At 42.2% G+C, this 16,774-nt stretch overlaps 1 protein-coding gene across 1 annotated transcript in view; it reads left to right on the forward strand.

Moving 5' to 3' along the window:
• Positions 1 to 16,774, forward strand: part of tbck (TBC1 domain containing kinase) — a 163,749-nt gene that overhangs the window by 40,609 nt on the left and 106,366 nt on the right. The window contains exons 11-15 of the mRNA XM_067994439.1: positions 2,399 to 2,531; positions 3,945 to 4,044; positions 8,976 to 9,025; positions 13,535 to 13,664; positions 14,826 to 14,924. Of these exons, the coding sequence (XP_067850540.1) occupies positions 2,399 to 2,531; positions 3,945 to 4,044; positions 8,976 to 9,025; positions 13,535 to 13,664; positions 14,826 to 14,924 (512 nt within the window). The remainder of the gene's footprint in view (positions 1 to 2,398; positions 2,532 to 3,944; positions 4,045 to 8,975; positions 9,026 to 13,534; positions 13,665 to 14,825; positions 14,925 to 16,774) is intronic.

The following is a 16,774-nucleotide window of genomic DNA, read 5'->3' on the forward strand; positions in this document are numbered from 1 at the left end:
TGGGTACTAAAAGACTACCTATAATGTCAATGTATGCTCCAATAACCCTGGTTCATTAAGTTACAGCTAAAGGAAACTTTGAGGCAGTTACTCTGTCTGGGTGCGAGCTCCACATTTTGAGGTGCATGTGTATTAGCTGTTATGTTCCTGCATGAACATAACACTCTGGGTTAAGTGCCATTGACTATTGTGGTGCTGCTCCAGTTGCCTTGCAGAGTACTGACAGTCTGGCCACATCTTCATGCTGCTGTGGAAACTGAACTCGAGCACTGAGCAGATCGTCCTTATCGAGCACGCTTGTCTGCATAACAATGGACTGTAGTGAATGCAGGACAAGAGATGACTTTTCCCTGCAGCTGTCGAGCAGCATTCTGTCACTCAAGTAACAGGGCTGATGTTTCCTGAGTATATCTACACTTGTACCAAATTTTCTAGTCATGCTTACCACTTTTATGCCCAGAGTAGATGGGATGTGATTTTCAAGCCAAGGAGCTAAGTATTTGTAATTGAGGAGAGTCTACAGCATTATACCATCTTTCTTTATCGAAGTATTGACCTAGTCTTGTCAGGATAGTTAATGCTCAAGGAAGAAGAAAAGTTGAGGGTGGACTTTTCATTCAAAATACTTCCCCATTCTGTATTGAAAATAATACTTATTTTGTTTGATGCTTTCTTGCAAAAGTCAATTTTACTGTCAGTACAGAGACATTTGAAATAAAAACAGAAAATGCTGGAAACATTTAGCAGGTCATGCAGTATCTGTGGAGAGAGGGAGGCAGGGTTAACATTTCAGGCATGACATTTTGTCACTGGTTCTGAGGAAAAAGGAGGTATTAAATATTAACTGGAATAAAGGTTAATCCTGAGCATTATTTTAAGTTTAAATCATGACTGCAAGAAATATCAACATTGGTACAAACTGGACTGACATAGAAACATAGAAAATAGGAGCAAGAGTAGGCCATTTAGCCCTTTGGGCCTGCTCCGCCATTCAAAATGATCATGGCTTATCTTCTAACTCAGTACCCTGTGCCCGCTTTTTCCCCATATCCCTTGATCCCTTTAGCATTCCTTCTTGAATACATCTAATGACTTGGCCTCTACTGCCTTCTGTGGTAGAGAATTCCACAGGTTCACCACCCTCTGAGTGAAGAAATTTCTCCTCATCTCGGTTCTAAATTGCATACCCCATATCCTGAGACTGTGACCCCTGGTTCTGGACTCCCCAGCCACCGGAAACATCCTCCCTGCATCTAGTCTGCCTAGTCCTGTTAAAATTTGATCTGTTTCAATGAGATCACCTCTCATTCTTCTAAACTCTAGTGAATAGTGAACTCTAGTGAACTGACGTCAGTTAGCATTTCATCACACAAAGAGTGATTAATATCTGAAATGGTGGTCTTCCAGATGGGTTATTGGAGGCAAAAACACTTGAGTCATTCAAGAAGCAGTTGGATGCAGTGATGGGGACGGGATTGTAGGTTTGTGAAAGGATAAGCTTGCTGAGCCAAACATGCTAGTGTCATGCCATGGAAAGGAACCAATCAATGATAAATAATGTAAGTTATAGAATCGTAGAACCTTACAACACAGAAGGAGGCCATTCGTCCCATCGTGCCTGTGCCGTCTCTTTAAAAGAGCTATCCTATTAGTCCCACTCCACTCTTTCCCCATAGCCTTGTCAATTTTTGCTTTTCAAGTATATATCCAATTACCTATTGAAAGTTACTACTGAATCTGCTTCCACCATGCTTTCAGGCAGTGCATTCCAGATCATCATAACTTGCTGCGTTTTAAAAAAAAAAATAATTCTCCTCACCCCTCTGGTTCTTTTGCCAATTATCTTAAATCTGTGTCCTCTGGTTACCGACCCTCCTGCCGGTGGAGTCGTAAGGTTGAGGTTTTTTTAAGAATTTTGATTGATGTAATCTTATAGAATCTTTCCAAAAGTGACTTAAATGCATTGAGTGGAGTCCATCGCAGGGAAAACCACACATGGTCTGTGGAAGGAACAGGCTTGGTGAGATCAATCGATTTTTCTCGTTTTGTGCTTTCTCATGTTCTTAAAATTGGCGCTGTCAGTTGGAGAGGCTGCGGGAATGGCTAAAGTGAGGAATGGAAAGGTCACACTGCCCAAAGTTCACTCCAAAATCCGAGCTTCGTGGTTAACTCTTAATATTTTGGAAGTCTTTATTGCTGTTGCTCTAGAACACATAATTCTATTTTGAAGTGGTTCTGTCATCAGCAGTTTTGAGCATACGGTGATTGAAATAGTGGCAAATGAGGGAATTGTACACGGTGGTTATATAGAAATTTAAACTACCAAATTGTTCAGATTTACAATTCACAGATTTTCCTAAGATGCAGTATTATTCATCCTTTTTGTTTATTTCTGCAGGTGAAGAATATCTTTCGGAAAGATCAATCGATGAAGTCTATTATCTGTGGTGTTTGGCCGGAGGGGACTTGGAGAAGGAACTTACAATCAAAGGAATCATTCGTTCCAAACCACCAATTTGCACGTTATCAAAGTAAGTCAAAAGATTGCTCTTAAATCACCAAGTCCCACCAATGTCATTTTTGTCAGTTAAGAGCTCTTTATATTACGGCTGATCTGACAATCACAAGTGAGATATATCATTTGGTCAGGGTGATTGTGTAGAGAAGATTCCCCTTTATTTTGCCCCTTTCCCATGACTCTTGAGTTGGGAAGGTTATGTAAACCAAACTGAGCATTTTGGGTTTTTTTTCCCCCCAAAAGCCCTTTCCAATCAATTTAGAATAAAAACAAAATGCTGGAAACACTCAGGGGGTCAGGCAGCATCTGTGGAGAGAGAGGAAAACGTAGTGTCAATGACCTTTCGATTGCCCGGTTCTTAATGCAATTTGATAATGAACCAATGATCACCAACTGGTTCTTTAATCTGGTGGTTTAAGTAATCTTCACACAAAAATAGTAGCCAAGGAAAAGAATTCCTTCTATTTTTAAAAAAAAACATGTTTCTTGCTAGAATGTCCAGTGACGTTTGAAATTCTATCTATAATTTAAAAATTGTGATAAAGAATGCAGGAGACTTTGGTTGGACACAAACACAATAGTAGAATGGGCAGTTAGCTGGCAGAGGCATTTTAATGCATAATATATTAAAAATCTTCCTGTCAGTTCTTTCCATTATAAATTGCTGTGTCCACATTTATAATGGAAATGTCCTATATAAACTTGTCACACTGTAATTACACTCTTCTGCCAATGGAGGCATTCCTGCACCACCACTGGTGTAATGACAGTGTGTCACGTTTACCTGGGCAGTTTCCATTATAAATGTGAAAGTAGGAATTTATAACGGAAATCTAAAAATAAGGACAGAGCCTATGACTTAAAAACATAGACCAAATTACGTCTGCATACCCTGGTCCAATTATCTCCCGCCCCCTAACCCTGCTTCAGGTGACCACACTTGTTCTTGACTCAGTGTGCAACGCCACGGGTGATCAGCTAGTATATTTCTAAATTCACAGAGTAACACATTATTATTCCAGATCCACTCTTTGGTTCAGCACAGGGAAGGACATGAAACCCTGCTGCTTCATCCATCACCCCTTTGCTGAAACCACAAAGCCAAAGTGTTCATGAAAAAGGAATGATTGCTAATGTTTAGCTATTATGAACTAAGAGCAGTGTATTGTGTTACGCTGAGTGTGAGGACCCACCTTGAAACTAATAAATTACAGAGAATAAGTCATGTGTGGCGTAACTAACACTTGCTGTTGTGGTCATGCAGCAGATCTGACTTGTGTCTCTAGCCACTTTTGGTTCATACTGGGTGCGACTTCAGGTGTTAGCGCAATCATTTTAAAATCAATTATAGTGAAGTCACCTAACCTGTTTCAGGGCCTGCTTATGAAATAACAGGCTGTAACTTTGAATCTCGTCATGTTTTAAGCTTTATATTAGAAGATGGAGAAAGCTTTGGACAAGTAAGAGATCGAAGTTTCCTGCTGGATGATACCACACTGACGCTATCATTATGCCAACTCAAGAATGTAAGTGTTAAAATGGTTCTTTCAACATGTCTATTTGTAAATAATAGATTTTTAAAATTTGATTTCTACTAAAATGTACTCATTTACTCCTTATATATCAGTTGACTAAAACTAGAACTGAGATGAAGTATCAAGTAAAAATCTTTGTTACTGCTGATTTTCTAAGTGTAACACAGATGTTCATTGTGTGCTAATGTCAGTGCTTAGATGAGACCTTAAAATGAACTCTGCTTAATAGGAAGTTGGCTGTTCCCTTTCTTTCACTGGTAGCTATTGTATGGTTGCTTGTGTCAAGTTGCGTACGTACAGTTTATTCTATTGATCACTGCTTTAGATTCAGTCCTATTTATTTATCGGATGTGATACAACTCTGAGCAGGAATATTATCTTGTATGTGATTTTATTATATATGGTTTTGCTATTACCAGCAGTTCTTCAACAGTTCTGAGTGACTACCCGGAGAGCAAATATTGCTGGAAAACATTGTCTTGGTTGGTGTAGTTGCATCGTAATGTCCAAAGGTGATGATCAGAATGTATTATAGCTTGAAATAAAAATCCCCTACTCTATGTTTCTGGCATTTTTACTATTTCAAAGAATACAAACAAAAGTAGGCAATGATGGGCATTTTCCCGGGTCATCCGGACGTTTAACACAAATCGCTTGTTCCCGCAGGTCACTGCACTACATGCCTTTTCTTGAAACATTTGCCTGAGGAAGGAGAAAATCTCCGAAAGCTTGTGAATTTAAAATAAAATTGCTGGACTATAACTTGGTGTTGTAAAATTGTTTACAATTGTCAACCCCAGTCCATCACCGGCATCTCCACATCATGTCTGAAAGGAGGCAGGCAATTGTCCCCAGCTCTTCGCCAATGGGGCTGTATATAACTCACTATGAGGTGCAAGAATGTGGCCCTTAACCTCTGATCTTTCTCTCCCTACAGCTTTAAGACCTGGCTGCATTGAGCTTGTGTTCTTTCTGATTCAGTAAATAGGAAGCAGTTATAGTACTGGGTGACCAGGGTACAGACCCAAGCCATTCTTTTGATAGGAAAATTGTTCCAGGTTGTGAGTCGACATCTATGTAGTACACTCCATGGGTAGAGGCATTCTGTTGCTCAGTTTAAAGGATGGTTTCCATGGTCCTAATTTATTCTCCTAATGTTGCAGTGTTTGCTCAGTGGGAATAGTTTGGTAAAGGTGCAGTCAGACTAAGTCTGGAAAGAAAGAGCTTGCATTTATTTAGCATCTTATCACGTTCTCAAGTGACCCAAAGCGCTTCATAACCAAAGGATTAATCTTGAAATACAGTCACTGTTGTAACACATGTAATGTTATGCATTGTTGCTATGTAGGCAAATATGGCAGCTAGTCTGTGCACAGCAAGGTCTCGCAAACATCAATGAGACCTGATAGTTTTTTTTTAAATGGTGTAGACTGAGGGATGAATGTTGGCCAGGACACCAGGAGCATTCCTCTGCTCTTCTTTAAATAGTGCCATAGGATCTCTTACATCCACCTGAACAAGTAGAGTCTTGCTTTTATGCCTCATCTGAAAGACAGCACCTCTGATACTGCAGCACTCCCTCTCTACTGTACAGAGATGTCAGATTAGATTATGTGCTCAAGTCCTGCAGTGGGGCTTGAACCCAGAATGTTGTGACTCGAGGTGAGAATGCTTCCTTCCACTGTGCTACCACACAACGTCTCTCGTCCCCACCGTCCCCATCTGTCAAGCTCCAGTGTCTCCCTGTGCTCTAGTGAATTAATTTTATGGTCCCCCTCTTCATTTTCAAATCGTAACCTCGTCCCACCCTACGTCAGCGATCTCTGCCATCCGAGTGTCCTTGCCACGCCCTCCACTTCTCCAACACCGGATAATCCCTCCCTCTGCCTTGCCATCTCCCTGCCTGCTACCTGAAGCCTCTCAAAAACCCTTCTCACCAACCATGCTTTTGCCCCTTCACTTAACTTCAATTCCTTTTTCCCTTCTGCTTGGCATCCACTTTTTTCCTCTTCCCTGCAAAGTTCTCAGAGAAGTCTTTCTGTACATGAGGAGCACTATAAAAATGTGAGTCTTATTTATTACAGGATTGCTTCTATAAAAAAGGCTTTTACTAAAATTAATAGTCACAATCAAATGAAAATTCCTCGAGGGTTGATTGTGCACAAGTAGCAAAGGAGATAGTGATTTAATGACAGTGTGTGCCTTTCTTTTTGGACTACTTCAGTAGACGATAAAGGGGCTTCCACTGAAATAAAGTTGATTGTAATGATTTGATAAAGTGGATACAGTAAAACCCTTTGTTTCACATTCATGTCAGATGGCAGTCGGTAACCTTCTGTTGCTCAGTGACCCCCGATTGTCATGAATTTTGAGCAAAATACTCAAAACCTCAACTTAAAAAGAAAACAAGAATACATTTAGTTTGATAAGCGGAGTACTTGGTGCCTGCTCTTAAAATATCCGCACCATTTCCATTGCTTCTTTCCTCATATGATATACGATCTAACTCCTGGAAATAGAAATTGTATTTTACACAGACGTGAACAAAATGCAAAGTCCTACAGATACTGGAAATCTGAAACAAAAGCAGAAAACGCTGTAAATACTCAGCAGGTCAGGCAGCATCTTTCAAGAGAACACAGGTCGCGTTCCTCAGAACTGGATGTTATGACAGATGAAAAGCATTTAAAAACCTGGGCCACTGGAGCCTGCTCTGCTTCGCCAGTTTCCCATTCTACTTGCAGGTGTCAGCCGTGGCTCAGTTGATAGCACTCTTGCCACTGAGTCAGAAGTTGTGGGTTCAAGCCCCACTTCAGAGAGTTGAGCATATAATCTAAGCTGACACTTCAGTGCAGTACTGAGGGAGTGCTGCACTGTCGAAGGTGCGTCTTTCGGATAAGAGGCCCTGCCTGCCCTCTCAGGTGAGCGTAATAGATCCCATGGCACCGTTTGAAGAGCAGGAGTGTTCTTCCCAGCATCCTGGCCAATATTTATCCCTCAACCAACACCTACAAGATTATCTAATCATTTGTTTCATTGCTGTTTGTGGGAGCTTGCTGTGTGCAAATTGGCTGCTGCGTTTCATATATTACAAATGACTATACTTTAAAAGTACTTCACTGGCTGTAAAGTGCTTTGGGACGTCCTGAGGTCATGAAACGTGCTATTAAAATGCTTTCTTTCTTGCCTGTTCCCCCTTAGCTAGTCACACACTCTGTGTCTAGTATATGTCTTTTATTTCTTCGATTTGTCTCATTGTATCTCCTTTTGCCTCGTGCACATCACTTCTGCCAGTTAACCATCTCCTGTTCTACCTGGGCGCTTAAAAGGTCATTGAGTGTTTTTTTCACTCGCCTCGGTCTTGATATGTTTCTTTTTAAATGCTGTTCATCTGTAATATTTTCCAGTTCTGAGAAGGGTTCCATCCCCAAAATATCGAATGGTACTATCTCGACAGGTGTTGCCTGACCTGCTGAGTGTTACCAGTGTTTTCTGTTTATTTCACAGAGGTGTTTATTTGATATAACCACTATTGTTGGTGATTCTCGTTCCAGTTCTCCTTTCATAATTTAATTTTCAAGATTTATTGCTGGTGGCTTCCAGTTACGTCTCCCAATTTTCCATTTTTTGAAATCTTTCTCCATTAAGTGTCTCTGCTTCTTTCAGGCAATGGGATGGATTGGCTGAGCCACACGCATGTCTGTAACTCCTGCCACTGTTGCTCTATCCATGGCTACCCTTCCTTGTTCTGTGGTCCCTGTTTTATTATGCACCTTTCCTGATTGACAAGACGGGCAGATACTTAGGCCTAGAAATTTGATGGCGCTGTGGCTGTTCTTCAGACAATATAAGGGCGCCTAAGCTTCCAATATGGCAGGCAGGAAGCACGTTCTCATGAGGCGGAAGTGCCTTGGTATAGACAAAAAAAGGCATCCAGGACCTGGGCCTGAAACAGGCAAGTGAAAATAAAGGTCCTAACGCCTGCTTGAGGCCTCCTGTGCAAAATTGGGTTGCCCTGAGCTCTGGGCCGGCTGTGTGCAGGAAAAACAGGTCTATGTGCAGCCTAACCAGGTGCAGGCTGACACCAAAATCGTACGTTTGTTAAAATCTACTTTGCTGAATGTGAGCCAGGAGGAGCGTGAGTGCTCCCCCCCACTCCACATTAAAACCACAGGCCGCTGCCAGCCGCCACTTGACCCCCCCCCCCCCACCCCGACCCGGTTGCTTGATCAACCCTCTACCGGTACCCCCTCCCTTCGGATCGCTTCCGCCCTCCTTAAAAACCTACCTGCGGGCTGCTGCCAGGGCTCGAAATTCCAGAAGTCGTCACTGGTGAGCTGCCTAGGGACGCCCAGCAGGTGTAAGGCCCGAGGCTTGATATCGGGCGTACCCATTTCGGCGTAGGGTACGATCCCTGCGCCGTGTTTGCGCTGGCAGGCCGGTGCAAACAAATTTCTGGGGCCTTATTCTCAGGCCTCTGCTTTTAACATTACACCCAGGTACTTGGAGGTCGCTGGGACAGTTGGATTGATTCTCTCTCCATCAGGACCTTACTTGGTGCTTCCCCACATCAGCATATTTGAGGTTGACGACTTGCCATGCAGAGAAACACAACTCTGCATCTCTTTTGTCCCCCACCCCCACCATGTGTGATGCCATGTATTGTATTTCTCTGCCATCCTGTAATACAGTGAGATTAATTTAAAAAGATATTTTCCTTCCCATCCCCAGATCTGTTTCACACACGTAATTACCAAATGCTCCACTCAAAAGCCTGGCCAAGGAACTTCTCCTAGCTTAACTTTGCAACCCTAGAAGTAGGACCATCTGGTTGACCATCCATTGGTTTGCATATTAGGCTAGCAATGATGTTTTGTATTTTCATACTATTAATACAGTATTTTCATATGTTTATTTTCTAGAGATTGAAAGATGTTGCTGGAGAAGCATTTTATCCTTTGCTGGAAGATGAGTGAGTAATTATATTGTCTGATTAATCGATACCTGGAGTGAGTTATAGAGATGTAGCTTAGTCAGGGTGTTCAGGTGGCATCAATAACAACCTCCTTTTGAGACTATGTCTTTCACTTAAGAGAGTTCCTCTCCTCGGTTTAGTTTCAGTATGTTGTGAAGCCTGCCTCTCGCATTCTGCACCTGTTAGGGAGCACTCCACCTCCCTGATTTAAAAACTTTTACTTCAGTGTATTCAAGTACCTCTGTGGCCTCGCTGCTCCCTATCTCTGAACCCTCCTCTAGCCCTACAACCCTCCAAGAACTCTGCGTCCCTCCAGCTCTGGCCTCTTGTCCATCCCCACTTCCTTCGCCCCACCAGTGGCAACCATGCTGTCATGTGTCTAGGCCCTAAGCTCTGGGATTCCCTCCCCAGTTCTCTTTGCCTCTCCACCTCTCTCTCCTCCTTTTAAGACGTACAAAACTGGCGAGCTCAGTGGAATGTGAATTTCCCTGCACTCACCATCAATCGAAGAGAGAAGTGAAACCTTGAAAGCCTTTTTCCAAAAATCTGAGCCCGGAGTGATTATTTTGAGATTCTGGACGAATAAAGGAAACAGCGTGAGTTAGACAGACAGCTGTGATTTTTTTCTTAAAGTTACAGCTGTTGCCTTAAGTTCTTTCCACCTTAGTGCTGGACGGTGTGTGCGTTCATTTACAACTGTGTGGAAAGATGTTCTAAAATATAAAAAATTATCGAAACAGTTGAAAAAGCAGTTTTATTTCACTTAAATTATGTTCAAAATCAACTTGGATGCTATGTGTAACAAAAAAAAATATGTGCTGCACATCTTGGTTGCGATTCTGTTATTTTGGCTCAGGAATCTATAATATAAATATAAAGATCAGTTTGTCAGTGGGGAACCAGGACCAGATAGAATATGCTCTAGAATTTGCCAAGAAATGAGAGAGGGAATAGACGATGATCTGATTTCTAATGTTCAGGAGCTTTGACTGCATCAACAATAAGTTCTAATTATGTATGGACCAATATTGCACAATTTTGGACCCTGGAGCCTTCATATAGATATTGAAGCTTTGGAAAACGTTTGGAGAAGGGTAACAAGGATGATGATTTGGAGCTTTATGTAATGAACCAATTTTCATTGGAGAAAAATATGATTCAGGGAATTATGATGCACTTTTGAAACAAATACTAAGAATCAATCAGGCTATTTGAGCTGTGGTTCAATGACATCCATTTGTAAAATGGTTGCCTGGAGCATCTTTAAAGAGCACTAGTGCCTGGACTCGACGCCTTGAGGAGGCAGCCCTTAACATTGATTCGTGTTTTTTTTTTGGCAGTTCTGTGACATTATCTTTAGGATTGCAGAGGATAAACAAATGACTAAGGAAAAGAAGGCAGCTTTCCTTGTTATAGTATTCTTTGCTCTTTGAATGGACTTTATCCTCCAATGTGAGCCAATGTCCTTCCTGATTCTTTCAAACTGATTTGGGGTATGGAGATTATTCAGTTTTGGTTCTATGATTCTATTCTATGATTTGTTGCCTTCAGTGTGCAACCACTTCAGACTCCTTCAGTCAAAAAGATGATAATGTGACTTCAAACAAAAATATGTAGTTCCTGTCCCACTGATTTTTTTTTTCCCTGTTGAAAAATGGGCTTGTGCTAAGGTTTGTGTTAGGTGAGCTCCATTCAAGGAATAAAGACTGTTTCAAAGATAGGTAGTGTTACCTTTTCTTTAATTGCCTTAAGCAGTTGAGAGACTGATATGTGATGAAGGTTGTAGTCGGTTATTGTGATGTTTGACCTGAAGAACAGCGGAGTTATACGACCAATACTCTGGGCGTTAATGAGGTGTTTTCGGTAGCACCATTCAGACTGAATAATATACAGTAGAACTGGGCCATTCTATACTAAAAGTCTGATTTCATTATCCACCGCAGATTGAAAATCACAAGCCATTCTTACTTAATTGTACATTTCAAACCCTGATTGTTTAGAGGGAATAAAGTGTAACCACCAAAATACAAATGTTTTTGAGAAAAAGAAACATCTGCAACATTCTATTGCAGATGTCACAAAGAGGCTGTAATTAGTTTTCAACAGGCGGATGATCATGTTGGAGAAGTATGAGATAACAAAATAAAAACAGAAAATGCTGGAGAAGCTCAGCAAATCAGGCAGCATCTGTGGAGAAAGAAACAGAGTTAACGTTTCAGGTAGAAGACCTTTCGTCAGAACTGGAAGATGTTAAAGAGTTAACAGTTTTTAAGCAAGTACAGAGCCAGGAAAATGGAGGGAGGGAGGGAGGAGAGGAAAGAACAAAAGGGAAGGTCTGTGATAGGGTAGAGGGCACAAGTGATTAAATGACAAAAGGGATGATGGTGCAAGGCAAGGAAGGTGGTAATAGGACAGGTTAAGAAACAAAAGATCGGTCTAGAGGAGCTGTAAATGGCAACAGCAGAACCATAACCAGCAGCTGCAGTCCAAAAAAAATGGAAATAGAAAGGAAAAAAAGAAGCAGTTGTTACGATCGGAAGTTATTGAAATCAATATTGAGTCCGGAAGGTTGAAAAGTGCCTAAGCGAAAGATGAGGTGCTGTTCCTTGAACTTCCGTTGAGCTTCACTGGAACAGTGTAAGAGGCCGAGGACAGAGAGGTCAGAATGTGAGTGGGACGGGAAATTAAAATGGCAAGCAACCGGCAGGTTAGGGTCACGCTTGCGGACTGAGCAGAGGTGTTCAGCAAAGCGATCACCCAATCTGCGTTTGGTCTTCCCGATGTAGAGGAGAGCGCATTGTGAGCAGCGAATACAGTATACTAAATTGAAAGAAGTACAAATAAACTGCTGTTTAACCTGGAAGGAGTGTTTGGGGCTCTGGATGCTGGGAAGGGAGGAGGACTCAACATTGAGTGTCACAGACCTTCCCTTTTGTTCTTTCCTCTCCTCCCCTCCCTCACCCTCCCCCCCTTTTTCCCTGGCTCTGTACTTGCTTAAAAACTTTAACTCTTTAACATCTTCCAGTTCTGACGAAAGGTCTTCGGCCTGAAACGTTAACTCTGATTCTTTCTCCACAGATGCTGCCTGACTTGCTGAGCTTTTCCAGCATTTTCTGTTTTTATTTCAGATTTCCAGCATCCGCAGTATTTTTTTTTTATTCGTTCACGGGATGTGGGCGTCGCTGGCGAGGCCAGCATTTATTGCCCATCCCTAATTGCCCTCGAAGGTGGTGGTGAGCTGCCTTCTTGAACCGCTGCAGTCCGTGTGGTGACGGTTCTCCCACAGTGCTGTTAGGAAGGGAGTTCCAGGATTTTGACCCAGCGACAATGAAGGAACGGCGATATATTTCCAAGTCGGGATGGTGTGTGACTTGGAGGGGAACGTGCAGGTGGTGTTGTTCCCATGCGCCTGCTGCTCTCGTCCTTCTAGGTGGTAGAGGTCACGGGTTTGGGAGGTGCTGTCGAAGAAGCCTTGGCGAGTTGCTGCAGTGCATCCTGTGGATGGTGCACACTGCAGCCACAGTGCGCCGGTGGTGAAGGGAGTGAATGTTTAGGGTGGTGGATGGGGTGCCAATCAAGCGGGCTGCTTTATCTTGGATGGTGTCGAGCTTCTTGAGTGTTGTTGGAGCTGCACTCATCCAGGCAAGTGGAGAGTATTCCATCACACTCCTGACTTGTGCCTTGTAGATGGTGGAAAGGCTTTGGGGAGTCAGGAGGTGAGTCACTCGCCGCAGAATACCCAGCCTCTGACCTGCTCTCGTAGCCACAGTATTTATGTGGCTGGTCCAGTTAAGTTTCTGGTCAATGGTGACCCCCAGGATGTTGATGGTGGGGGATTCGGCGATGGTAATGCCGTTGAATGTCAAGGGGAGGTGGTTAGACTCTCTCTTGTTGGAGATGGTCATTGCATGGCGCGAATGTTACTTGCCACTTATGAGCCCAAGCCTGGATGTTGTCCAGGTCTTGCTGCATGCAGGCTCGGACTGCTTCATTATCTGAGGGGTTGCGAATGGAATAACAAAATATTTGTTTTCCTGCAGCAACCTCTTAAATCAGTAGTGTCCGAGCTTTTTGTCTTAATCGACTGCTTAGAAGCATACCGTGGATAGACGCAGGCCCTAGCTATAAAGTTTAAAATGTTCCCATTCATTTGCATATAACTCAATCCATTGACACTAATGTTGATGTTCTGATTTGGGATTTATCCACCAGTGAGGCAATAGTGCTAAGAGCAGCTCCTTGCAAACCTCCAGGCCCACAAAATTCAAATAGGACAAACCGGAATCGTGAGTGCAAACAGTTGCTTGGGCTTCATGGGCAGGATTCCCAAAACTAGTGCACCACAGCTGATCCACGGGCTGCAGTTTGGACAGCCTTGCACTAAATAAACTCATTACCATTTTTCGTTGAAGTTTTAGCTTTGTCCTAATCAGATTAAATGTAGTATTAGAAGACTATTGTTACTCTAATGTACAATGTAATTTTTTTTTTTAATTAATTTTCCAGGCAGTCGAATATATCGCCTTCCAGCAGCAACCAGGAGCTTTCTGCAGCAGCCACGCTGCCCCTCATTATACGAGAGAGAGACACTGAGTACCAGCTACACCGGATCATACTCTTTGACAGGCTGCTAAAGGTTGGGATTCAAGTATTAAAAGCAATTCTGGACAAAAGTGGAGCCTTTAGCCAAATTAAATCTGATGTATTCACATTGTTGTGTAATCTGTGGTAGAAAGGGAAATAAAACATTCAGTGCTGTCCTGGAAGTTTTTTTGGTTCAGGAAACCTATATTGCACAAGTTGATATTTAAAGGGGAAAATATAATCCTATAATCTGTTTGTTTATTTGATTGTTATGAAAATTTATATTGCCCTATTTTTTAGTATTTTTCCTCTTGCTAATCTTTTTTGGGCCACACACCTCCTGCAGCTCAGGAATGGGTAGGACGTGCCGTCTGCTCCCAGTCTGTTGTTTCCCCCCTTTTCTTGTTCAGATGAGAGGACATGCCACCAACAGATTAGGTGGTAATTTATCTCATTGCTGTTTGTGTGCAAATTAGCCACTCCGTTTGCTACATCATAACAGTGAATACACTTCAGAAGTAATTCTTTTGCTTTGAAGCATTTTGGGACGTCCTGAGGATGTGAAAGGCGCTATATAAATGCAAGTTTTTTCTTTCTCCATCAAGATCACCAAACAGGATTATCTGGTAATGTATCCCATTGCTGTTTGTGGGACCTTGCTGTGTGCTGCTACACTTCCCCACAAACCAACAGTTGACTATATTCAATAAGTAATTCATTGCTACGAAGGGCTTTTCTATGTCCTAAGGATGTAATAAGAGTCTATATAAATGCAATTTTTTTTTCTTTCCGCCAACAATTTTCTGAAACCAATCTGCAGCAATGGCCTGCGATGACACTCACTGCGGTCCACACGTTTCCTCCCCCGCCCCCCCCCCCCCCCCACTTCCCACTAACCCTGTGGAGCGAATGTCCAGAATCTGCTTGACTTCTAATGATAACATGCTGGAGATTGTGAACTTAGCAAGTGAACAATCGTGGGTGTGGATGACGGACTTGCCACTCCTGAGTGCCGTGCGTTGGAAATCCGACGCAGACTACCTCCTGCTCACCCCAGCTCGATATATGTTGAAGTCTACAACCTGAAATCTAGATGAGCAAATAGAAAGAGAGAAGATAGCAATCATAACACATTAAAGAAAAATGGGGCAAAAGGTGAGATTGTGACACTAACGCAGCTGATGAGTTTCCCTATCTGCTTCCTTTTCTTCAGGCATACCCGTACAAAAAGAATCAAATTTGGAAGGAAGCAAGGGTGGACATTCCCCCACTAGTGAGAGGTTTGACCTGGGCGGCACTGCTGGGAGTGGAGGTAAGAGCAAATTGCTTAGAAAGTTTTTTTTTAAAAATGTATTTCTCTACTCCCTGCTGAATCAGGAATCTGTCCAGTTCTCTTTTTAAATTCTTTAGCATTTACAGCAGCTAAGGGGCCTGTGGAGCCATATATTACAGCTGTCACGTTGCAATCTCCAAAGTACCAGCTGCAGTCCTGGATCCACTGAAATGCTTTGGCAAACGAGATAAGAAAACTTACTTCATTGCATTAGGTGAAATATAGTTAGTGCTGTGAGTGGCTGATGGTTAATTAATCTTATTTGTAGTTCAAACAAATTCCTATTTGACACCATTTTCTACCAAAATAGAAAATCAAGTTCAACACAAGAAGTTCAACGGAAATTAAATCATTTTTTTAGCCACTGAAGTGATTACACATGTCCATTTCACTGTTTGCTTGTCGGTCTCCCATGACATCACACATGGGGAGTCCAGAACAAGCGTAGTCTTTCCGTGAAGTGGGATTAGAGGCCACAGAGAATTGGATCAGGGTGTGCACAGGTAACTGAGTCCCCATTTTAAAATCATGCATTCTGCCCTTATTTTTATGCAATACTTTTATTTGATATCATTTACAGTTAAATAGCAAAACTTGGGACTCATAGGAACTTAAAGTGGAAAAAGTTGACAGGAAGTGAATGTAGGTATAGGATTTTTAATATATAGATGTGAAGTTAACTCTTCAATCTCCTATAAAGTCACAATTGCTAATTGAGAAGCATAACAGTTTGCTCGTTCAAAAATTGCAATTGTTGCTGAGTTTTTTGAATGTCTAATTTGCGATCTGCTAGTCGCACTTCTAATTGTGCATATAATTGGACCTGGACAAAGCTCCGTTATCATATTCAGCAGCGCACAGGCAAACTTGTATTAGCAAGTGGAGTTTGAATTAACTTTCTTCAAAACACTCAACTACCAGTACTCAGTCTCAGTCCTTAACGACACATCTATCTGTCTCTTATATTATAAAAATTTTACACGATCACACTCCCTGGCCATCGCAGTATAATATAAATTTCTGTGCCACTTTTGGAGGGGAAAAAAAGTATATAGAACCAAAGGAAGTTATTTGGGTTGTACAAACTCTCCAGCAATAGAAAGTATTAGAGCCACAATGTCTGCAACCTCTTAGTTGACTCATCCATTGTCTATGTATCAATTAAACTTTGTAGCTTTAAAGGGACACACTCCAACACTAGTGGCAGCGAAATATATTGCATTTATATGGTACAGCATTCCTCCCCTTATAAAGCAATGTATCCTGTGACCTGGAATTCCACACATGCCAAACTGGGGAAACTAGCAACAGCTGAGCAAAACAGCTGACAACTCAAAAACAGCGCCTGAATATAGAACGATGACATGCAGTTACACTGCAAGTGTTGTGAGGCACAGGCTTGTCATAACTTACGTTGTAGGTATGGCTACCCTTCCACCACTTGTTTAACGGAAAAATATGACAAAAATTGCAGGGAATTTTCCCTCGTTTCTTACAGAGCAATTGCAGGTGATTGTGGATATATATTGATTCTCACCTTGGAATCATAGAATGGTTACAGCACAATAAGAGGTCACTCGGCTCATCGAGCCCGTGTCGGCTCTTTGTGAGAGCAATCCAGTTAGTCCCATTCCCCCACTCTTTCCCCGTAGCACTGCAGTTTTTTTCCCTTCAAGTATTTATCCAATTCCTTTTTGAAAGCCACAATTGAGTCTGCTTCCACCACCCTTTCAGGCAGCACATTCCGGATCATAACCACTCGCTGCGTAAAAAAGTTTTTACTCCTGTTGCCTTTGGTTCTTTTGCCAATCGCCTTAAATCTGTGTCCT

This window comes from Heptranchias perlo, chromosome 1 (assembly GCF_035084215.1).
Source record: "Heptranchias perlo isolate sHepPer1 chromosome 1, sHepPer1.hap1, whole genome shotgun sequence".
NCBI lineage: Eukaryota > Metazoa > Chordata > Chondrichthyes > Hexanchiformes > Hexanchidae > Heptranchias > Heptranchias perlo.